The sequence below is a fragment of the Schistocerca nitens genome, chromosome 1, assembly GCF_023898315.1.
Source record: "Schistocerca nitens isolate TAMUIC-IGC-003100 chromosome 1, iqSchNite1.1, whole genome shotgun sequence".
In the NCBI taxonomy this organism is placed as follows: Eukaryota; Metazoa; Arthropoda; class Insecta; order Orthoptera; family Acrididae; genus Schistocerca; species Schistocerca nitens.
The window spans coordinates 902,016,735-902,042,251 of record NC_064614.1 but is presented as its reverse complement, the minus strand read 5'-3'; the positions used below and the strand labels follow the sequence as shown (position 1 = coordinate 902,042,251).

The 25,517-nt window shown below is 39.3% G+C and overlaps 1 protein-coding gene across 1 annotated transcript in view; it reads left to right on the top strand.

Annotated features, from left to right (window-relative positions):
- LOC126237326 (scaffold protein salvador) overlaps positions 1 to 22,147 on the top strand; it is a 45,053-nt gene extending 22,906 nt beyond the window's left edge. The window contains exons 4-10 of the mRNA XM_049947298.1: positions 7,900 to 8,059; positions 8,662 to 8,817; positions 10,293 to 10,428; positions 16,560 to 16,746; positions 19,420 to 19,592; positions 21,771 to 21,936; positions 22,030 to 22,147. Of these exons, the coding sequence (XP_049803255.1) occupies positions 7,900 to 8,059; positions 8,662 to 8,817; positions 10,293 to 10,428; positions 16,560 to 16,746; positions 19,420 to 19,592; positions 21,771 to 21,936; positions 22,030 to 22,147 (1,096 nt within the window). The remainder of the gene's footprint in view (positions 1 to 7,899; positions 8,060 to 8,661; positions 8,818 to 10,292; positions 10,429 to 16,559; positions 16,747 to 19,419; positions 19,593 to 21,770; positions 21,937 to 22,029) is intronic.
- Positions 22,148 to 25,517: the final 3,370 nt, after the last annotated feature.

Here is a 25,517-nt window from a genome sequence, read left to right as displayed (position 1 = left end):
TAGGGAAATGTCTGCTGGTAATTCTAGTATTTCCGAAATGGTACTTCAGCAGCTGCTTAACTGGATTTGCAATGTGTGAAGGTGCGCCACTTGCATAAAAATGATCCCATCCATGCTGTTGGAGAGCTGGACTGACATGGTTGTGCAAATACACTCACAGCATTTACCAGTGATGGTATAGATAACAGGACCGGAATCACCTGACTCTTAGAAAAAATATGGCCCTATGATAAATGATGCCGTAAACCCGCACCACACAGTGACCTTTTAAGGATGAAGTGGTACTGGTTGATTGGCGTATGGATTTTCCATTGCCCATATTTGACAATTCTGTGTATTTACATATCCTGTCAGATGGAAGTAGGATTTGTGTGTCCACAAAATCTTCCAAGGCCAGTCATTGTTCACTTCCATGCGAGCAAGAAATTCTAAAGCAAAGGTCTCTCTTGCTGGCAGGTCAACAGGAAGCAACTCATACACATGGGTAATTTTGAATGAATAGCAAAGAAAGGTGTTTTTTTGTTGGATTTTATGCACCTTGCTCACAGGCATGTCCAGTGTTTGGGCAATTCTCCACGCACTACATATTTGCACACCGCCACTTGTCTCCTCCTGCATTCACTGCTTCCACTGACATTGAATCAGTTCGTTTCCTCCCTCTACCAGGTTTCACATCAAAAGAACCAGCCTTTTTGAATTTCTGAATCATTTTCTTGAGACCCACAGCTGTCATGGACCAACGCCTTTTTTCAAACCCTTCAGTGTCCGGAACATTGGCAGAGTGAAATGTGCACAAGTCATCATTCTTGTAATACAGCTTTACAAGCAAGTGCGATCCTGCATTGAGACAGTCTGGGAGTGTCGCAAACGTGAAAGGAGCAAAAGCCGTGTACCTGGTGTGTTTTTATACCAACTTCAACAGGATCGTGCGCATGACAGGTGTTTACATTTACATATTCTGACACATACAGCACCATCTATTGATCATTTTTCACACTATTTTGTTTCTTCTGCCAGAAGTTTTGCCCCTTCTCCAATAACATTCCATTCCTATTTGATGTCATTGTGACTAGTGGTGTTATTTCTACAGTGTTTTGAAGTTTAACTCTAATTATAATCACCCTGTATATCAATACTGCAGCTTCCATTACACTTGTTTTCCATATTGAGACATTTTAGAACTGAGGATAAGCAGGCAGTGAGATTCCTTGTCCCCAAAACTACTCTCAGTAGAACTAAAGAACGTTTTTGTACATTTAAACTGATAAAATGAAGGAATTTATGTTCATGGAACATACCTGAGTCGCATTTGGTTTGCTAATGACAACATTGTGCTGTTACTTTCTAATGAAGACAAAATTTGGCAACAAATAGAACAACGTAACAGAGCAAGCTTGAAAGCAGAACTGTGAATCCACTATATTAAGGTAGAAATAATGTCCAGTGAATACATTAAAGAGAAAACAGCAGAAATTGACAATGAAATCATAGATCCAGATGCTGGCATTTTGATTTATGAGAGACTTGATATTGACGGAAAATGACTGCATGGACCACAAAAGAAATAAATAGAAAAGTAAGAGTGGTCTGGAGCGGAGTGGTTTTTACTAACTTAAATTGGTTTTCAAAACTAAGCTTCTGATGTGTCTTAAAAGCATAGTTCATTTTGTATTACCAGTTTTTAATTACAGCAGTAGTTAGTGGGTTTTGAATTGAAAATCCATTCAGACTTGAGTTGCTTAGAAAACAAGGGTGACATACATACTTAAGAAAAAGGAAAAGAAAAAAAAAGACCACAAAACAGACTGAGGTGGAAGAAATAATTATTATTACCAAATTGAAAATGAAATGGTTGAGGATGATACATATAGTCAGGCAAATGCATGATAGATGGAACAAGGAAGTTATTTGCTGGATTCCAAGGTCGAAGAAAAAGCAATGACAACAGTATAATGGAAAGTAAGTTGATGATATTACAAAACATTAAAGAGCAACATGGTTGCTTATAGCTAAAGACCATAGCATATGAGAAGAGGCATTTACTCAGCAGGGATTGTAAAATTTTTGACAGTGATGGTGGTGATAACTCTCGATCTAGAATAATTCATTGCCTTCTGCTTGACCCCCCTGCGGGTCTGGGGGTAAGAATAGGCCCGAGGTATTCCTGCCTGTCGTCAGAGGCGACTAAAAAGAGTTTCACACGTTTCAGCCTTTATGTGATCGTCCCCTGTAGGGTTTGACCTCCATTCGTCAAAATTTTCCTAAAAAGCGAGCCAGTTGGGGAAGGGCACCTCAAATGGTGCATTGTGTACATTGTACATTGAGATCTTTAGCCCACTTTCTCATCGTCGCATTTCAGTCCCGCTCATTCTCCATCTCTTGGGCGAGGACACCTTCCTGGGTGCATTTTCCACAATGCACTATGCAGTGCCGCTTTCTGCATTGACGATGACCATGGACTTCTTTGCACCTGATATCCAGCACGGTAGCCAGTCAGTTGTGGTGGGGCCGCCATGTACTCTGTTGGTTGTAGCCCCCTGACCACACAGGGATCACTCTGCTGATGCCCACATTGTTAACTCCTATCGTATGCCAAGGGGTAGATGCCCATCCCCCTGGGGTATCGGGACTCCCAGCAATGGCCGTCCTGCCAGGTGGCCTTTGCTGCGGCTGGGCGGCGCCCGTGCGGAGGGCCCCTGGTCGAAGTGGGTGGCATCAGGGTGGATGGCATGTGATGAAGCGTAGTCCATTCAACGCACAGAAGTATGACCGCAAACCTTTCCCCTCCCTGGCCACACCATGGGAGGAATGTCAGGCTAAGGATGGCAGCAGATCTTATTCGCCCCGGTACGTTGAATGTTAGAGCTGATGGGGAATCTTTCATAACGATGAAGCCTCAGTTTTTTGTTGAGCATTTAGAGGACAAGTTTGGGGATGTGGTGGGATTGTCCAAAATGAGATCTGGGTCAGTCTTGATCAAAAAAGCATCCTCTGCCCAATCAAGGATGTTACTCACTTGTTACAAGCTGGGGGATGTTTCTGCAACCATCATGCCTCATAAGAGCTTACATGTGGTCCGGGGTATCATATTTCACAGGGACCTTCTTTTGCAGTCTGACGATGAGCTGCACACCAATTTAGAGCGACAAAGTGTACATTTCACCCGGCTTGTCCACCGGGGTCCGAGGGATAATCAGGTTGCCACCGGTGCCTTCATCTTGGCCTTCGAGGGTGACATATTGCCCGAGAAGGTCAGGGTGGTGGTCTACCGTTGTGATGTAAAGCCCTATATCCCTCCCTCAGTGTGGTGCTTAAAGTGCTTGAAGTTCGGCCTTAAGTCTTCCCGCTGTACTTCCAGCGTCATGTGTCGAGATTGCAGACACCCATCACATCCCAATACTCCATGTGCCTTGCCTCCCATCTATGTCGACTGCGGAGAGCACCATTTGCCTTGCTCGCCAGACTGCAGGTTTCTCCAGAAAGAAAGGAAAATCATGGAGTACAAGAGCCTGGACCGACTGACCTACACTGAGGCAAAGAGAAAATTTGAACAACTACATTCTGTAAGTATGACATTGTCTTACACCGCCGCTACAACAGTTCTGGCACCATCAGCTCTGCCGACCCCAGTCACGTCTCAGAGCCGGAAGACTACACCTGCTCTGTTGATGGTGGTGGGCATTTCCCTCCCTGTTGCTCCCCCGTACCACGTACTTCAGGAGCAACCCCCCCCCCCCCCCCAACCATCAGGGAGTTCCGTCGTCCCCACTTCTAAGCCGGAGAAGTCCTCCCAGCCAGGGAAACCCAAGGAGCAGCAAGAGAAATCAAAAAAGAAGACCCCCTAAGACCAAGGAAATTGCAGTGGCACCCACACCACCGATACAAGCTCTGCATCTTGAGAATGGGGTGGAGATTCTAGCGTCCGCTGAGGACCAAGATCTTGCCAGACCCTCAGACGCAATGGATATAGACTGCTCAGGCAGTAAGTCGGTGGCAGCAGGTGACTCTGAGGCGTAAACTGCCTCATTGAATGTTCCATGCCTTCCCAGTCTCACAATAACGTCATCCTCCAGTGGAATTGCAATGGTTTTTTCCACCACCTGGCTGAGCAACGGCAACCGTTACCGTAAGCTTTACACCTGCTATCTGCATTGCCATCCAAGAACCCTGGTTCCTGGCAATGCCGACCCCTGCCCTCTGCGGTTATAAGGGATATTACAGGAACTGTAGTGACTATAATCGAGTGTCAGGTGGAGTTTGCGTTTATGTCGTAAACTCAGTCTGTAGTGACACTATGCCTCTTCAAACCCCTCTTGAAGCTGTGGCTGTCAGAATAAGGATAACATAGGAAATAACTGTCTGCAATGTATATCTTCCTCCAGATGGTGCAGTAACCCTGGATGTATTAAATGTACTGATTGATCAACTCCCTAAACCTTTCCTACTTTGAGGAGATTTTAACACCCATAACCCCTTGTGGGGTGCCATCGTGCTTACTGGCCGAGGCAGAGATGTCGAAACTTTATTGTTTGCCTCTTAAATACTGGCGCCGCCACCCATTTCAGTGTGGCTCTGGTAGTTACTCGGCCATTGATTTATCAATTTGCAGCCCAAGATTTCTCCCATCTATCCACTGGAGAGTACTGACGACCTGTGTGGTACTGACCACTTCCCCATCTTCCTGTCACTGTCCCAATGTCAGGCCCACAGACGCCTGCCCAGATGGGCTTTAAATAAGGCGAACTGGGAAACTTTCACCTCTGCTGTCATTGTTGAATCTCCCCCACATAGTAATATCAATGTGATGGTTGAGCAGGTGACTACAACAATTGTTTCTGTGGCAGAAATGCGTTCCCTCGCTCTTTAGGGCGCCCCTGGCAAAAGGCAGTCCCGTGGTGGTCGCCGGCATAAGTGGCACCCTTCCCTGGAGCACCTTATAGCCTTTAACTGACTCTGTGCCCGCGTTCACCAGCTTATCAAATGATGGAAGCAGGAGTGTTGGTAGAGATACGTCTCGACCATTGGGTGCCATGCGTCACCTTCCCAAGTCTGAGCAAAGATCAAACGTATTTTTGGGTACCAGACCCCAACAGTCATTCCCGGTGGTGCCATAAATGGTGTGTTATCTAATGACGCAAACGTGATTGCTGAGCACATTGCTCGAGCCTCTGCGTCGGAGAATTTCCCCCCAGCCTTTCACACTCTCAAAAGGCAGCTGGAAGGGAAAGTCTTCTCATTCACTACATGCCACAGTGAGTCCTGTAACATACCATTTACAGAGTGGGAGCTCCTCAGTGCCCTTGCACATTGCCTCGACACAGCTCCTGGGCCTGATCAGATCCATAGCCAGATGATTAAACATCTCTCATCTGACTACAAGCAACATATCCTCGTCATCTTCAATCAGATCTAGTGTGATGGCGTCTTTCCATCACAATGGCGGGAGAGCACCATCAGTCCAGTGCTCAAACCCAGTACAAACTCGCTTGATGTGGATAGCTATCAGCCTCAGCAATGTTCTTTGTAAGCTGCTGAAATATATTTGTTGGCGGTTGGTTTGGGTCCTGGAGTCATGTGGCCTATTGGCTCCGTGCCAGGGTGGTTTCCGCCATTTTCGCTCTACCACTGATAATCTTGTGTCCCTCGAGTCTGACATCCGAACAGCCTTTTCCAGACACCAACACCTTATTGCCATCTTTTTTGATTTACGAAAAGCGTATGAAACCACCTGGCGACATAATATCCTTGCCACATTACCCGAGTAGGTCCAAGTTGGTGCCTCCCATAGTTCCCTCCATATCCAGAAGAATGGAGTCTCACTGGGCTCTGTATTGTGTCTCTATTTTTAGCGGCCATTAATGGTCTAGCAGCAGCTGTCGACCCTCCGTCTCACCTTCTCTGTATGCAGACGACTTCTGCATTTCGTACTGCTACTCCAGTAGTGGTGTTGCTGAGCATCGCCTACAGGAGGCCATCCCCAACCACAAGGTGCAGTCATGGGCTCTGGCCCATGGCCTCCAGTTTTTCCCACCATGAAGAACAAATGTCTGCTTCATACCGTTCATCCGGTACCAGCACTTTACCTAAATGACGATCCACTCACTGTAGTGGAGACATATCGATTCTTAGGCATGGTTTTTGATACTCGTTTGACTTGGCTTCCTCATCTTTGTCAGCATAAACGTAAGTGTTGGCAGTATCTTAACGCCCTCCGCTGCCTGAGCAACACCAACTGGGATGCAGATCACTCCATTTTGCTGCAGCTCTACAGAGCCACACTGTTTCAAACCACTTACAAGCCTTTAGCTTATTTTTCTCGGTGTTAAGGATTGTGTCGAAACCCATGATGAGACATCATCAAGTTGCTGTAATTTCTCACTTAGTGTTTTACAATATACATGAAAGGAACTGAACTTGCCATGAATTTTGAAATTCACAAAACAATTGCTTGTGAGCAGAGAGAGATTAATCGTTGTCATCCAAGAGATTTATGAGCTAGCACTGCTGTTGTAGTCTGTTTGTTCCATTACACAAACTGCTCAAACAAAGTTCAAGTTTTGCTCGTAATTCTTGGTGGCAGAATGATGTTGCTGGTTCTGGTAGGGCAACCTCTTCATAACATTGGAGAAGTGCAGAAAAAGCAGGAAGCTCCCATTTATGTTCATAACCATGCCTTTTGCAACTGCACAGCATAATGACTTGTTCAGGACCATTTCATCTGTTTTGCACTCTACTAGCTTGTCACATCTTTCTAATTCCCCATACTGAAGCTATTACTGTATCACTCTTTATTTTCAGACAATTTTCACATTTTCACAATTACATTATATGCTTATCAATATCTGTCTAGTTACACATGAACTTCATATAACTTACAATTTCTTTATAATAGTCATAAGGATAAAGATATCATCCATGTTTGTAGTGTAGCAAAATTTTGACATTAAAGCTAGTAAGCAATTGTATCATGTATGTTTAATATTTTGTTGCTTACATGAATTTGTGCATTGACTCTGATGAACTTATTTCCCCTGCTTTAGAGCAGGGGAAGGGAGTGACACACACACACACACACACACACACAGAGGGAGAGAGAGAGAGAGAGAGAGAGAGAGAGAGAGAGAGAGAGAGGGAGGGAGGGAGGGCGATGTGCAGTGAGTAATATGGATTTGTAAATTTGTGACAGCCATTAACAACCATTCATCGCCGAAGTTTCGATAAAGCTTTGTATTTTGTGATTGTGTCCCCCTGTGGAAGATAATACAACATTTGAGCTTAAAAGTGAATTTTTTATGCAGACTTTTTGTGATAAAATGTCCATGTCTGGTATGTACTTTGTTGTGACCTTACATGAAAACTAATTATTAGTGCAAGCTAAAGCAGCTTTTCAAATTAAACAGCCCAAGTGGAAATTCTTCTGTAAGTCACTGAATTTATCAAGGCTGTTGCGAAAGAAAGGGTAGCCATAATGATTCATTACTTCTTAAAAATCTTCAGTAATGTGTTTCTGTGGAAGGAATTGACTGTATTTCATGTTAGGTAATGAGTTTCATGGTATATAATACGTTTCCCGTACCACTTTTAGGTTACTGACCAGTTTCACAAGACGTACTGATGAATGTGAATACTCATACAGTTTCTATATCACCTGCTAAATTTTGTGATGTGCAGATGTTCTATTTACTAGAATTGAATAACTTATATTTGAGTAATGTATTTTCAAAATTCAATTTCAATTAATGTGACATATTAAGAGCGTTTTCCACTGTTAAACTAAATGGGGTAAATTGCTCAGTCATATACAGATGTAGGATGAAAATAACTTAATAAGTAACATATGGAAACCATAATTTTTCTTTATGTATGGTATTATAGGAATGTGTAATTTTTCTTTAACAGGTTTGCAAGCATGTCTGTGGGTAGTGGAAGTGGCAGTGATGGAAGTGGAAGTAATTCACGTTTGCCTCCCACAACATATGGAACAGCTTTGGTTCCTTCAGTAAGTCATACATATTTCAACCAGTACACTGGATCTGAGTACAGCCTGAATAAAATGCAGGTAAGTGATTCAACAGCAGGAGCATAGTTGTGTGCACTTCATTGTGAAGAGAGGACACATTAAGTTGCAGACAGTCAACATTGAAAGACTCTTACATAAAGCTTTCAGCCACAGCCTTTATCAGCAAAAGAGAAACGCACACAAGTCATACAAACAAGCGAGCAAACCTCATCCAGTCATGACTGCCAACTGCTGGAGTTGGCAGTCATGTGTGCATTATGTGTGTTTGTGTGTATGAATGGTATGTGTTTCTCTTTTGCTGATGAAGGCTGTGGCCGAAGTCTTTATGTAAGTGTCTTTTGATTGTGCCTCTCTGAAACTTAATGTGACTTTTCTACAGTAAACATCAGTCTATCTTTTCCTACATTGTTAAAAAAATCTCTGAATAAGTTTTCTGTCAAAATTAGAACAACAGATTCTTCCACACTGATCTGTATAATAATTTTCTTGGCTTGCACATTGTACATTTGGAGTCTTTGGAACTATGACTGAAGGTTTCAATGTAATTAGTGAATTAAAGGGTTCACAGCTATATTGTACGTAATTTGCATGCTTGAAATTGTTAAGTTTCCTCATGAAAGTGCATATGCTTATTGTTGCAGTCACCTCAGCTGAGTCCCAGCTATATTTCTGTACGTGGATCAACAGAAGCTACTGACTTGCATGAACGTATTCCAATCCACCATGAAGTAAACTATGGAAATTCTTCGGTCTACCATTCTCGTGTGGAAGAATATAGAGTATCACCATATCAACAGGTATCAGTGACTGTAGACAGAAAGCACTTGTTACATGTATCTGAAAAATATAGTAGTGATTTCTGAACAAAAAAGTACAGATATGAGAGTACAATTTGTGTGTGTGTGTGTGTGTGTGTGTGTGTGTGTGTGTTGGAAGCCCTAAGGGACAGAATGAATGGTTGATAGAGGTAAAACGAAAGAAAGTAGAGCATGACAAGGAGATGTTGTAATGCCCTTAAATGCCCACTATCCTTCCCAATCCTCCCACAGTTGTATTCCACCATCCACCAAACCTACACAATATACTCATCCATCACTAAGCAACTCCTGCTCCCAACCCCTTACCTTGTGGCTCATACCCGTGTAATAGACCTAGATGCAAGACCTGTCCCATACATCCTCCCACCACTACCTACTTCAGTCCAGTCATTAACATCACCTATCCCATCAAAGGCAGAGCTACCTGTGGGCAGTCATGTGATCTGCAAGCTAAGCTGCAACCGTTGTGCTGCATTATATGTGGGTATGACAACCAACAAGCTAAATTTCCACTAGTGGCCACTGACAAACTGTGGCCAAGAAACAAGTGGACCACTCTGGTGCTGAGCACGCTACCCAACACGACTTCCTCCATTTCAGTGACTGCTTCACAGCCTGTGCCATATGGATCCTTGCCACCAACACCAACTTCTCTGAATTGCACAGGTGGGAACTTTTACTGCAATATATTGTACGATCCTGTAACCCTCCTGGCCTCATACCTTTGTTAGTCATTGTCCTCACCCATGCAGCCCCATCCCTGTTCCCATTCCAGCACTACATAGCCCTCATTCCACCATCACACCCAGTCGTTTTGCTTTTCTCCTTTTCCATAACCCCCCCCCCCCCCCCCCCCCCAACCACCACCACCACCTCTCGCCTGCTCTCCATCTAACCTGCAGCACTTCACTGTCTGTCTATTTTTGACGAAGGCCTTACTCGCCAAAAGCTTCATTTGTGACAGTCTTTTGTTGTGCCTATCTGCGACTCAGCATCTCTGCTATATGGTGAATAGCAACTTTCCTTTTCATAATATTGTGTCATTGAGATGTGAATAGTGAGTGAGAGAATAGAGTTTTTGTTTAAATGGAATTATATTTGTATCAAAGTTCACAAAAAATTCTGCAATGTAAATACCAGTATTCTGCATTGATGAAATGTACCAAGGTGCTTTAATGTTTACAGTAAATTTTTTTTGTTCCAGACACTATATATTAGTGGCTCAATTTGGCAATGCTCTTTATATCCATAACTTTTTGCTATGTAATTATATATTTCTGTTTTGCACACAGTTTTTGACTTACTTATAATTAATAACAAAATTAATAAAATTCAACATTGTCGTATTGTTTTTGTTTCAGTAAATAGATTCAGCGTCATTAATTTGTTCTCTTTTAAACATTCCTAACTTCGTTGTTATTTTAAAAGTGTTAAAAGATAGTTAAATGTCATAGGTCCCTGTGCCATATAATCAGCATGTGAGCATCCATCCTCTGCACACACCTAGACATTCACACCAGAGCTTCCACAATGCACCAGCCCATTCATCACCACACCAGCGAGCTCAGGGAGACCAGAACTCCTCACAAGGTACTAATTACATGTAAAGCTTAATTTCAAAGTATGGGAAATCCTGTAGACTTGCAGTGTAAATTTCCATTTATTTCGCATTCATAATGTAGTTTAAGGTTGCCAGCCAAATATCAAATGCTTCATGTTTCTTAATATAAACAACATTGAGCTGTAATTTAAGATGACATTTCATCGCATAATCAAAATTGGAAAATAAATATACGTAATTTTTATTTTACCAGGTGTATATGCCCTGGGACAAACAGGTAAGCCGGGAAAAACATCAGAATTTTTAGAATTCTGGGAATTTTTTGTTGTTTTAATTTTCAGTTAAAGTTTTGTAATTTTAACTGGTAAGCACTGATACCCTAAGAAAGAATTTTACTTTAGCCTGGTACTGCAGAATACTACTGCAGCAATAAAATGTAAATGAGAGACAAACACCAAACTACAACTTTGGTTGGAAAGAAAATGTGCCATTTACAACAAAATACATTGCACACACAAGCATCTGCCGACAGCAAAATGTGTCAAAGGCTTTATGATGAAGACTGTGCAATACTTCGTAACAACAGATTGCTTTCGATGAGCATGACAGCACAACGGTTTATATTTCTAATAGCCCTCAGGTAAATATTGTGAATGGTGGTTTGAGAAGTGTTACTTTCAAAGTAAGTTTCCTTTAATGCTAGATGAATTGTGTTACATGTGAGAATGTGCGATGAATTTCTTAAATTACAGAGCGTTTGAATTTGATTGAAAACTTAACACTTTGAGGACCTGCCACTTAGAAAAATTTTGGGCCCAAAAGACCAGCCATTTATGTCATTATTTAAAATTTTACTGGCACAATTGTGTTTGATATATTTTAAAGGGTAGCATCACCAAGCTTGAAGGTTTGTTCTTTCATTGATTGCAAATTCTGTAGGAACAATGGCATAAAGTATAATTATTATTAACAAAAAGTGCAAGGTGAGCTCTTGAGCAATTTCACATGTTATTAGCTGTTCTTTGGAAAAGCTGAAGTGCTCGACTGAACATTTATTTAACCAGATTACCCAGAAATGTTCAGTGCACAGCAGTGAAGTTTATAATCACGCTTGTCAGAAATATTCAGCTGCTGGAATTTAAGCTGTGCTGCTAGGATCGTGTCTAACCGCGCCCGTGGAAAAAACAGCAAAAAATTTTTCACAAACAATATTATATGTGAATGCTTAGCTTTTCATGTAGCTACACTGCATTTATGTTAATTTAAACCATTAACTTCTCCTTTTTGTGTGTTCGTGCTGTTTAATGGTTATGTTGCTATAGACTGATTACATCACATGCCCTGTGCTATGAATATCTGCTGTCACTGATATATCAAATACTTCATGTTTCTTAACATAAACAAAATTGAACTGTAATTTAAGATGACATTTCATTGGATAATCAAAACTGAATGGTGACAGGAGCAATGATTGGCTGACAAAAGTGCATTGTAATTTGGATTTCAAGGTGTCGGAAGCTAGTGTGCAGTATTTAGTGGAATTCATATTTTTACTTTTGTAATATGAAAATACACAATGTACTGTACATGGTTCTGTACATCAAAGATCAGTCCGAAACACATTGTTTTTTTTTCTGGGTTTCATTTCCTAGAGTGCCGGGAATTTCTATGCCAGTATATAAAATCTGTACCATTCAAAAAAAGGGATTGATAAGTTTTAAAGCTCAGAGGGAAAGTATATTGTCACTCAAAACAAAACAAAAGTGTACTACCACCTGGGATATAGTTCATTTTCACCCGGGGAAGAAGTGTGTTTTCACCCAGGAAAAAGTGTGTTTCCACTGTATTTTTAACTGGGAAATCTGGCAAAATTCAGAATTTTTTTTCCGCATCCACATATATACCCTGTATATAGGAAGCTAGATGTGTGATGTGCTGTTACCATGGTTCCAGATAGACGAATTATTGAGCGACTTGTTAAAGGACGTGGATTGTGATCTTGGCCCAAAGTTTTTGCTGTGTTACTTCCCTTTCCATACTACAAATATAACCTTTCACTATACCACACTCTGCCATCACTGGCTGAGACCCCCAGGGACTGTACAGGTCTGTAACTGTTTGTGGTGATATATGTGGATCCTCATAAATGCAGAAACAAATCTTTCAGTGAGAGGTCTGAGCTCCTGCCCCTCCCTGTGGGCCGTATATGTTCCTAAGTATTCGTAGGTCCTCATAACACAGAAACAAAACTTTCAGTGGTAGGTTGGCTGTTAGAGATCTTCAGTACCCAACTAAAACGGGTTGACAGAGTAGTCCCCCTGAAAATGAATTGGAAAAAATCAAATGTTGATTGTTATAATAGGCCACAACAGTGTCAAGATATCTTTGTGATGGAAAAGAAGTATACTTCGAGTAAATGTCCCTCTTATTTGTGAATAAAACTTGGTAAAATATTGCTGCTTCGCATGGGGAACACTTGTGATTCAGATTGCTATGTCTTGGAAAGCTACCTCACTTCTGAACACGAAGGATTTGGGTCAGTATTCAGTAAGCATAAAAAAAGCTTTGAACTTCAATAGGGATATCATAAGTTATAGAGAAGTCGTGGATATGGATAATGTTGAACTTCAAATGGCATGGGAAGTGGAAAGTATAACAGAAGCACATTAAGCTCAGATTTATGTGACTGAAGGTAAGACCTTAAGAATCAATCTATAGCAGTACTGCAAATGCCAAATATATAGTCACTCAACAGTAGGTTTTAATGGTAAGGCAACTTGGGTAAAATGTGGTAGAGATGATCACTTAGTAGAATAATCATGTTCAGTGCCAGACTTCAGTGTAGACTGCTTAAGTGATCACTCTGGCATAGGAATTTCCAGGTATGTTTAGAAGAAGAAGAAGAAGAAGATTAGTGACCAATAGAATTTTGTGGACTGAGGCATAAAAAAATGAATAACAGACTTTGCAGCTCACTGTGTACTGTATTCCTGTGACTACCACTCTGAGAAAATCTGTAATGAGTCAGTACTGCTGGCAAATACCGGCAGCAGATAAACACACACACACACACACACACACACACACAGACAGAAAACAATGCCCATGTTAATGAGACTGTAGCTACATCTATATTTGTTCCAGCAGAGGTCACTAATAAATTAATGACACAAGCCTGGGTCACTAAACTTTGGGCACAGATGAGTTCAATAGTTCCGGAATAGCCAATGTAACATCAAAAATAGTAGTTATTCACAATGAGGGACAAACAAAATCCAAATAGGACAGGCACAAAATCATCAGTTAGAAAATCAGCAGTAACTGATGTGGATTACTCTGAAATTAAATTGGAAATACATGTCATTGTCCAACACGCCTAACCAAAAAAAGACACAGGGTAAAAGAAAATTTCTTCTAATTAATGGCTCCACTTTTAAAACAGGAAAGGTGCATGTCAGACCTTCAGAAAAACCTGTTTCTAATGCTTCATCATCCACAGGAAGGAGGACTATGTATGGACTGGCAGTATTTACCCATGATACATGCCATTCTGTAGCCATTATCCTCACAACTCAACTTCAGGCAGTAGCTATTGATGTAGGCACATCATTAGGAATAACCATATGTTTCCTTTATCTCACTGGCTATGAATCTATGGATAACACAACAAACTCAGATGTCCCTTTCTCCTCCCCAGAGACTTCAGTGTACAGTGCATGCTGTGGGCAAACTGTCTATATTCAGACACGAAGCCAACATCGGCAACACGGTAGAACATATCATTACTGTCATCCACAATGCTGCTAATTTCCTTACCTTGGAGCCCTCTTAAACCTGGAAGATGAGCAACAAATGTCATTTATCCATCAGAACAAGTGGACGGCATTGTGCAAGTTCCTTCGCAGTCCACCTGCTTAAAACTGTGCAGTATTTTACATTGTTCAGGCAAAAATGCACATTGCCAGAGAGAACAAATAGCATTCTTGACAAGAATTAGTACAATGATTCAGACTTTCATACTTAGAGGGAAGCAATTGCATCTCCTTCCTGAATATGGGGAAGGAGCCCTATCTGATTCTCTTTGTGGACATCTTTTTTGTTGTTGTCTAATCTGGAGGCTATTGCTTAGTAACAGTAATTAAGAAAGCTGGAATTAAGGGCTAAAAACAACAGGCTTCAAATCTCTCTCTCTCTCTCTCTCTCTCTCTCTCTCTCTCTCTGTGTGTGTGTGTGTGTGTGTGTGTGTGTGTGTGTGTGTGTGTGCAATCTTCATTGTGTAATGAATCTGAACTTTGACTAGGGGACATCATTTTTGGTCTCAGTAAATCATTTATGGTCTTGGGCCTCAGCTTCTTATGCTGAGCGTGGGAATCACCTTTAACCATCAGGCAGAAGTTCCTCTTGGTGTGACATGCACATAAGGTCTGGTCAGTTCAATTATCCAGCCTTTAATTTTCATTTGGTGCCAGTAGAACATATGCATAAATTCCAAAGGAGCAACAAGACAATTTGGCACTGGAGCAAAGGAATAATTTAACAGGCTTGGTTCGATGGAGCTGAATGTTTGGACCAAGTATCCTCCCTGGTTAGTAGTGAAGCATAGGCCAGTTTTAAAGTTGACATAGGACAATAAATCCTGTACACTAGATTTTATTTCTAAAAGCAAACCTTCATTCCTTTTAGATTAGCTGCAACATTTTACAATTATTTACAGTAACAGTTTTAATAAGGGCCCTACTGTTGACTACTCGGTAATCTCCCCTGAACATGTCATTAGGATTAGATTTTCAGACAGGTTTATGGTTCTTGATGTTAAACTGTATACAATCCAAATGTACTGGAGCATATGGGATAAAATGATCTAATAATTATCTCCTGTGAATCCAGAAGTGCCCTACTGAAGTAAATATACCCAGCAGACACAATGGTGGGACAGCTTGAAGGTATTCTTCACTTACTGCAGTGAGAGGGAAGGGAATATCATTCTATCGGATGCCAAGCCATGTTGGAATACTGGGAAATACCAGGCTGAGAAGGCAGCAGTGGACACTTAAAAATAGTGATACTACAAAAACATTTAAAATACAGAAAAAGATTATCAGGGTGATAAAAAAAGCTAAATGTAAGGATTCCTGTAGACCCCCCTCTTAAAACTCTGAAAATATTGCCTCTGCCTTGCTTGTATATATAAGAAATACCAATTTTCACAAAAGGGAGCATCTTAAAAAAGGAAAATCTCTTCAAACACAACTATAATATACACACATATGAAACTAGACAGAAGATGAACCTACAAAGGAACACAGTAAATACAAACTTATGCAAAAGAGGAGTGTATCATTCTAGAGCTATGTTATATAACCATATGCCTTCTTACCTAAAATGCGTACCAACATTAAATGCAATTAAAATAAAGTTAAAACAGTTTTTGCTTGACCACTGCTTCTGTTCTTTGTCCGAGTTTATGGAACATCATAATAAGTAAACCTCATTTACCAAATTTCACTAATTGTCAATTCATAATAGAGTTTACATTGTGCTTATCATGTCATCTCACTTAATAACTGCTATTATCACATGTAGAAGCAATGTAGTACACCAACCTACATTATTATGCATTTTTATTGTGTCAGCAATTTAATCAAAATGACTACTGTATTGTAAACTAACTGGGTTTACCACTATCCTATATTACATGTACAAACAATGTACAAAACTGATTATTGGACCAATAAATAAATAATACCACATGCTAGCCCAGGTGCTATTATCCTTTTTTTTTTTTTTTTTTTTTTTTTTTTTTTTTTTTTGTGTAAAATATCAAGAAATAAATCCTAACTAATTCGAAACGTGGTTATTTGCTTCCACAGATTCATGTATTTTATGTCAGATAATGAATGTTTTCCTTTAAGCTTAATTCATTTAGCTATAAAGTTTATACACTGTTGAGTATCAGACAACAGATACTTATATTGTTGTGATACTCTGAGTCTCATTAGTTTAAATTGATGATTTTATTTTATCATTATCAGTTTGAATTTCCAGTTTAACAAAACAGATGGTACAAGATTTTAAAATCAGTGTAGCGTTTAAGTATCATATTGAATAATTCATATAACTTTCATTATTTATAATGAGTTAATTTGTTGCTTTGTTACAGCAATTGATCAGACAGAAGAGTTGCCACTGCCGCCTGGATGGTCTGTTGATTATACAATGAGAGGTCGAAAGTATTACATAGACCACAATACAAAAACAACTCATTGGAGTCATCCTTTGGAGAAGGAAGGGCTCCCAACAGGTTGGGAGAGGATAGAATCCCCTGAATATGGTGTTTACTATGTAAAGTAAGTTTATTTTATATGTGCTGATGCTAATTTCAATTTTTAATACTTAACTTTCTTAGCCTTCATGCTAATATAATAAGCACATAATCAAATTGACATTTGAATCATTTGTGCAGAATTTTGTGTTTTTGTTTGCTAATATGTGGTGTATAGCTGTATGAAAAAGTTTAATTTTTAATCTTGATAGTTGGTTCTCGAGATAGCCAGCAAAAGGTTAAGACTTCTGCTTAATCCTGTGGTGTAGTGAAAATGGTGAAACTTAACAAATGGTTTTCTGTGCTCCAGCCTCAAATTGTATGTTGGCAGTATTTGTTGTGAGCTGTGATGGGAATGAATTATAGCTGAATAACCAGTGACATTACCATATTTGGTCCGCCTAAAACAAACAGATGTGTATCAGTATATTAAAATAGGTAACACTAACAAGTGTGTAGTCTCTAGACTCAAGTTTATACATATTTCCCATTACAAAAGTAAAGGCTAAAAATAGTAGTAGTAGCTGACTGATTTAGCAAAAAATGTTTCCCTTGGTACATTTGGTTGGCTGACCACTTATAAAAACATGTGGTTAGTATGTGAACTCTTGCTGCTATACATAGTTTCTTCCTTTTACTTTTTCTTTCCCTTCCTCCCTGCCCCCTTTCCATTTACATAATACGTATCGTAGCTGCAGATTCTGAGTGATGTCTGTTCTTTTGGACATGTCCGAAAGAACACACACCAGGCAGTAATGTAATTAATTCACTTTGCTGGACAATAAATCCACAACCTTCAGTGCAGATGTACATTTACACTCTACCTCCAATGGTAATCTAAAATTAGTGAGCATGGAGGACATGGACATGGATGGGGACTGTTGATAGGCAGCACTAGGTGGGAATGTGAGTTGGGTGGTGAGCATACCAGATAGGCTGTGCATTTGCAATAAACATTGTGTCTGTGTTGTGCAGTGTTTAATGCAACTGCTTAGTAAGCAGGAGATTCCGGGTTTGAGTCCTGGTGCAGTGCACATTTTCATTCATCGCTGCTCATTCCACACACAGTTCCAATCAGCTGATATCATTAGTTCATTACCTTTTTCTCTCCTTTCTTCCCCCTTCCCCTTCAATTTACATAATCAGTGATGCGGATTTATCATTACCGGTATTATAGCCATCATTTAGTTATGGAGTCTCACTTATCCTTTCCCCCCCCCCCATTGTTTATTGGATCTTTCAGTGAACAAATTGTATTTCTCTTGGCTTGATCATTCGGTGACATGTGAAAAGTTAAAACGCTGATGCAAATTAGTGTTTCAAAAAAATCTGTTTGGGAAAGGGATAGAGTATGAAATGAAACTGGATAAATTTCTGGCCTTCTGTATGCAAGTATGAGTTGATGAATTATCCTAGTAGTTATCAAAAGACATTATCAGTTGGTAACTAATTGTGTAGGACAGCAAGAAACAACTGAAAGTAGAAACATAATTCGGAAATAAAGGAATAAGTATGCAACATGTAGTGGTAGAAACAGTTACTGGTTGAGGAAAAGTAGTCATATTAATGGCCATTTTTCTCACCAAGTAATTACCAGCAGTACTTCTGCACATTACGCCAAGGGCTTCTTTCCATGCCATGATGTCTAAACATGATTTGTTTACATCGTGCAAGTGTGTTTTCCAGGATGCACTCATTTATATATGTAGAAATGGAAATGCCATGTGGCTAGGGCCTCCTGTCGGGTAGACCGTTCGCCTGGTGTAAGTCTTTCAAGTTGACGCCACTTCGGCAACTTGTGTGTCAATGGGGATGAAATGATGATGCTAAGGACAACACAACACCCAGTCCCTGAGCGGAGAAAATATCCGACCCAGCCGGGAATCGAACCCGGGCTGTTAGGTATGACATTCCGTCACGCTGACCACTCATCTACCAGGGGCGGACTATGTAGAAATAAAGAAATGCTGTTAATAGTTTTCACATTTTTTGCAGAACTTTTGAAAAATGGCAGTGAATAAATACTTCGTGGCATTTTAAATGACATGTTAACTGCTGTATATTGAAGTTATGAAATGCTTACATGTTTTCTCAGAGATTAACTGGACCTACAATATTATAAAAAATAGTATTGGAGATTACTTGTAGTTTACACCCACTCCTCCCTGGATAAGTAATAACTTCTGAAATTTAATTGCAGTATAATTTAATTAATCTAATGATAAAGTGAAACTATTGCTGAAATAACTACACTGGTTTTATAAGGTTATAAAAAAAGAAAGCTAGTAGTTAAACTTAAGGTGGAGGAGAAAATTCTTTAAATGGGATTAAAATGTCACTGAAAAATAGTTTGTGTTGTGAATAATATAGCTCTTTCTCCATGTCAGTGAGATACTACCTAATTCTATCATTTACAAAGTAGTGCCAAGCTCAATATTCAAATGACAGTATTCAGGGAATAAATGTGTGTCCACTGATGGTCAGATGACTTACAACATTCTAAAATGTTAGAATTGCATTCTGTGAATAGAGAGATCCTGTGTAGATATGAAAAATGATAGCAATTGTAATGTATGTACACTATTGAGACAACAGAAAACATTGAGAACATTTGGCATTTGAAATGTAAATATTGTATTAGAATGTGATTTGACTGGATTTGTTTTGCTGAATTCCTTATGTAACTCATTTGTTTCAGTCATATAACCCGACAAGCACAATATGAACATCCTTGTGCACCACATTACATTTACCAGCCAGAGGCAAGAGTTCAGATGGAAGTACAACCACGAATGCTTGCACCACCACCAAGACACACTCATTTTCATCCTCACAGTGTACTTGTTCCTGCAAATCCTTATCTGAATGAAGGTGAGTCAAATTTGAATATTTTATATGGGATGAACACACTGTGTAGATTTGTTAATTGTGAGGATACTAGTGAGTAAAAGAAGCAGAGTTACTTTTCATTGTATCAGACATTTAATTTTGCTGTGTCTACTTTTTCTGTTTTCTGGAAACTGCTTGATGTGGTTTTTTCTAGAATTGTGTTCTCTGATGTTTCAGCCCATTTAGAACTTCCAGTGGTTTAGTAACTTCTAAACCTCAAGAAGCATACCACCACCTGAGGTGTATGAAAATAGATAGGCACCTCATTGCATGGGCATTTTTGAAAAATGAAAGTGCAGTGTTCCAATAATCTATCAACAATTTTGGTGTCCATTTGCATGCAGCTTTTGATACTTCAGTTTGCTCAAATGTCACCAACAGCAACGATAGTGGAGGTTCCATAACCCGAGCTCATTCTTATTTTGCTTGTCGCTGAATACTCATAAATGCCAAATACTTCATGGTGAATTTCAGCTGAGTTTCTCCTTCTCAATGAAGAAACCATTCACATGTGGCAGGATCATTTACTTTTCCAGCCACTTCGACTAAATATCGTTAGAGGCAAGATGTCTGAATGAGATGACATATCATTTGAAGTACTGAAGATGCTAGGATGAAGAACAGCTGAAACTTCTACTGTGCTGCTCAATAACATCATTGATGGCAGTTTATCTGAGACTGACAAACTATTATCACTATTAAAATATATCAGGGTGACTACACCAGTCACTGCGCAGCCCACACACTCTGTTAAATGAAACTTTGTGTGCATTTTATGGCAGTTATCTATGAAATATTGTCCAAATTTCAGAAGCCTCAGAAAAACAGATACAATGCATGCAGCCCTTCTGCTAGCAGAAAAATGCTGATAAACAAAATAACTATTACATCTGAAATTTCTGGACCTCAAGAAAGGTTTTGCAAGGTTTCCCTCCAACCCGTATAAAGCACTCCAGAAGCCTATGAGCATTGTCCAGTCTCTGTACCACAAGGTTAATAGTATTGTTCACTGCTCAGCTGGAATTTCACCTTATGTACCATTCAGTGTTGGTGTGCACCAAGGGTCTGCATATTCACACCTCCTGTTAATTATGTGTCTGGACACAATGACAGTAGATATTAAGACATAGCATTCTTGGATGGTATATACTGATGATGGGACTTTTTGACAGTTGGGAAAAAAATCAGACCCTGAGCTGAATTGCTTGAGTTAAAATGTTAAAAAAAAAACTTGAATGTCTGGGATGGCCGGCCAGAGTGGCTGAGCGGTTCTAGGCACTACAGTCTGGAACTGCGCTACCGCTACGATCGCAGGTTCGAATCCTGCCTCGGGCATGGATGTGTGTGATGTCCTTAGGTTAGTTAGGTTTAAGTAGTTCCAAGTTCTAGGTGACTGATGACCTCAGAAGTTAAGTCCCATAGTGCCCAGAGCCATTTGAACCTTTTTTTTTTTTTTTCTGGGATGTGGGCATTTAACTACTGGCACCATTGTTGTATAGAACTAACCACTCAGCAAAAGTACACAGTTTCAATGCTTCAGCTGTCTTACAACTTTGAACAGAGCACTAGTTACTTGTGGCTGGAATAGCGCCAAGTCACTGGAGTGCTGTGTAAGAGGAAAGTGCCAAACCACTTACGGGTGTTCATAGATCAGTCATTTGCCTGGTGGATGTATGCAGCTCATAATACTTAGCAACTAAAACAGGATATGAACAAGCACTGCATGGGGTGGAAATGAAAATGTGGTGCTTTGTGAGTGTGAAAAATGAACATGCAAGGGAATGTATAATCTCTAATAAAGTAAGAGGAACATACCTTAGGTGGTGATGGTATGTCACCAGAACAACAAACTCCAGGAGAAAAACCATCTTCCATTACGACCAGGAAGGAAGTCAACCCTGTGTGTGGCCATCCCAACAAACAGTACTTTCCTTCTTCATGACAAGTTCCTGTATTCAGTGGACTGGAACTAAAATGTACTCAATTTCAATAAACATTTGCTTGCTGTTGGATTAATTTTTGGTATGCGAAATTATCCATAGTGTTTTGCATTTGATGTTTGTCATGTAGAAATAACCCTCATAATTAAATGGGTGTGTTTCGTGTTATACATGTTTGTATAAAATTATATAATAAATTTATTCTAATTCTCATTGGCAGAAATACCGCAGTGGTTAGTTGTGTACTCCAGAGCATCAAAAGAATTGGATCACAAGTTGAGATGGGAAATGTTCAGATTACCTGAATTGGATTGTTTTAGTGCCATGTTAACACGTTTATATAAACAAGAACTGGAGGAAATAGTAATGCGGTATGAAGCATACAGGTTTGTATAGTAAATTTTATTCTTGGTATAACTATTATGGCATAAATTGAGCCATATATTGTAATAGGAAGGATAATGTATATCTGCTTGCAGGGCTTCCTTGGTGCTTGAAATTGAGCGACGTTTGACGGCTGCTGCTGAACAGTCGGGAGCTACCACAGAGCTATTGAAAGAAGCAGCTTTGTCTCAGCATGTAGAGACCAAAGTATAACATTAAAAAGTTATTTTGTGACATTTTTCAGTGAGAGAACTAGTCACCTTTATATTTTGAAGAAAGTATTGAAACACTTTGTATATTTTAAAATGCAGGACCACTTGTTAGATTTCTATTAGTGATTATTTGTGTATGTGGTATGTATATATGAGTACATTATATTAAGTATGTGGACTTGAAGGGTTGATAAAAAGTAGAGAGGAAAAAGCATTACTCTGGTATAAAATGGGAACTCTTTGATGTAACCACTATTTTTATAAATAGCATTGTTTAAAACTTTGATGAAACAGTTGAAATGGTTTAATTGAAGATAAAACTTTTTATGATTGGAAGAAATTATGCAAGTATGAAGGGAGAATTGAAGAGGAGGAGAAGGGGGAACATATATAAACCTTTGCAGATTAAAAAGGTTTGTTACTTAATGCTGTTGGTTCAGGCTGCTGATACATATTTTAGTAAATTTTAAGCAGGGGCTGTCCAGTAGCTTATAAATAAATGAAGTTTGTCATACTCACCAAGATAAGCTGCTGGATAATGAAAATTTTATTTGCTACAAACTCAATTGCAGAGATCAGATATCCTGTACAATAGTGTAAAAGAATGAAAATATTTTACCAAATTGATGTGAAAGTAATTCCTTAGATACATATGTTGTTTTACTAAGTCATCAGAACACATCACTTCAATGAGTGTAATGTACTTCCTGTTGTGATAAACAGAGATTCACTTCTGCAGTGTTTCATATCTGGAGCTATTGGTTCTACAGTTTTGGCTTTGAAATGCAGAACCAGTAGAAGTTAAATATTTTGGTGTTGATAAATATTGGTTTGTTCAGCACCATGAAATTTCATACATGATCATGACTGTGTCTTGTAATAGTCTGATCTGATTATATAGTTCAGTTGGCAGATTCACTGAATTGTTCCAAAGGGCTGAAGTTCTGGTATGTCGTATGTAGGTTGTTTCTAGTGTAGAATCAAAGTTTTGAACCTCAAGAACCCTGTGCTAAATTTTCGGGATTCAAAAAACCAATGAAATTTTGGCAATTTTTAGAATTGCTCTGACTTTTCCCTTTACATCCTACAGCAAAAAGCACTTAGACATTTCTTGTAAGTGTTAACACTTCCTACAATTTTCATTTGTCAAACACATTTCTCAATTACATACTGTAAGATGGGGTTAGTTTAGTACAGTTTTGACATATTTTTGAGCATGTAACGCTGTTTTTCTTAGAAACACCTGCTTTCTCTATCAAATTAAGTATCCCACTTCCTCAAGTTATTCAGCTGTCGTTATTACCATTATGTGTATTACGTATGTTTTGAAATAGTTTTCTTTTTGTACTAATGCTACCCCTAAAGTGGGGTCATTTTAGTATTAGTTGCGAAACCTCTGAAAATCATAGCAGAGATTCAGTGTACCATTCCCATCCCATCAAGATATGTGTGTTAAGATCTAAGACAGCTGGCTAAATCAAGTGTCAACAGAGAAATATTTTTTCTTGAGTCTGTTAGTTGCTTTTGCTTTAGATAAAATTACTGAAAATTATGCTGAAATAACACTAAATCAGCTACTACTAATGTACTTAACTCACTAATAGTGTTAGAAAATAAATCTAAAGTCACAGCATCTGAGGAATTCACTTTCAAAGTTTCATGTCAACAAGAAATATCTCCCTTCTACATATTTGTCTGGAAATTGGAAGCTTGTGTACTATTTGCTCTTGAGAGTAGCAAATTTCGTCAACTGCGGTTGGCCACTTCCAGTATTTGCTACATTTTTCTGTACATGACACGTTAAAGTCCTTCACTTAAAACAACATGGTCTGGATAGTGTGGTCCCTTGTAGCTTACAACAATGTGATCAGCAACTTCTGTGATTAGATTTGGACTGTTGTGAGAAGACAGGCTGGCAGTATAAATGTTTTCACCGAGTTTATTTTTCTCATCCCCTCTAGCACTTCCTATGCAATGCTGTTCAGTTGTTGGCAGTTCATCTTCACTTTCTGTGTAGCTGATACAGGAATCTCCATGTTCAAAGGAGCTGTTGTCATCACTGATGATTTTCTTCTTCCTGTGAGAAATGTTCTGCATTTTCCCTGAAGAGCTACCAGTACTGATAACTGGGGAGTTGGGTCTTCCTGAGGAAAGTTATCGGTTGTAAAGCCTTGACCTGGAGGAACATTTATTTTCTCACCCCTCTTTTCAGTTATGCCCAAAGTGTCTTTTTGGGTTTCTTATAAATGCTGCAGAAATGAACATACGGTTTTTCAAGTTCTCTCTCTTTCAGCTTCCAAGAAGCTACTGCTTAACTTATTGTTCAGATTGAAGGCATATATTTTGCAAGATCTGAGCCCAAATTTTATATCTGCTTCAATTGTGGTGCTCATCCTCTCAAATAACTGGTTCACTAACTTGGGGAAGGCCACTTTAATTGCCATTGCACATCGTTCTTCCATTTCTGTCTTTTTCAGTTTGTTGGTATCATGAGCCCTCCATTGACCAAAACACAGCCATGTCTAAGAATTGCATCAGATGGGTAGAATTAGGAGGTAGGCACACGAAAATGATGATATTGTCTCTGCATTTAATAATGACTTAATAACTCACATTGCAACTGAAATTGTGCCCAATGAACACCTTTTTCCCAGGGAGTTCCTGGAGCAGTAGTAATACTGTTTCCACAAACACTTCTTCAAATGTTCTTAAATCTACCCAGCCAGATTTGGTTCAGTTATAACAAGTCATTATTTGTAAATAATTTCTTCCTAGTTAATGAACAGTGGAGCCATTAGTTTTCCTGCAGTGCATAATAGTTGTGTGTGCCTCACATGCATTTCATATTCATTCTGGATATTTGATACCATATTTTATTAAAACAGCTTTGACACCAGAATCATCCACAAGGTTTGTTTTCTCATAATTCCACAAGTTTGAAGGAGGGACATCTGCAGTTGCTTCCTTCAGGTTACCTTTGGCCCCACAGGATTTCGTTTCATTGTTATATTTTTGACGAGTCTAGGGCTGAGCATCTGCTTGTGTCATATCTGAAATGAATAAGCCCAATCTTCTCCTGGATCTAATCCATTATTGAATTTTATCCTCTTAGTTAGTAAGTTACATTTTCCATAGATCATTTGAATGATTCTTTCAAAAGGATGGCGTAGAGTGAGCCAGTGTACAGGATTTGAGTTGTCCAGGAGAAAAGATTTTTGGTTAAATTGAAAACTTACTTTGTTACCTCTCAGACATGTTATGTTATGTTATTAGGCAAATGGTAAAAAAAATTGAACTATTTTCTGAGGCACTGACACCTTTAACCCTTCCATGTGACAATTGGGCTGAAATGGCCCGTAGCACTATAGGAA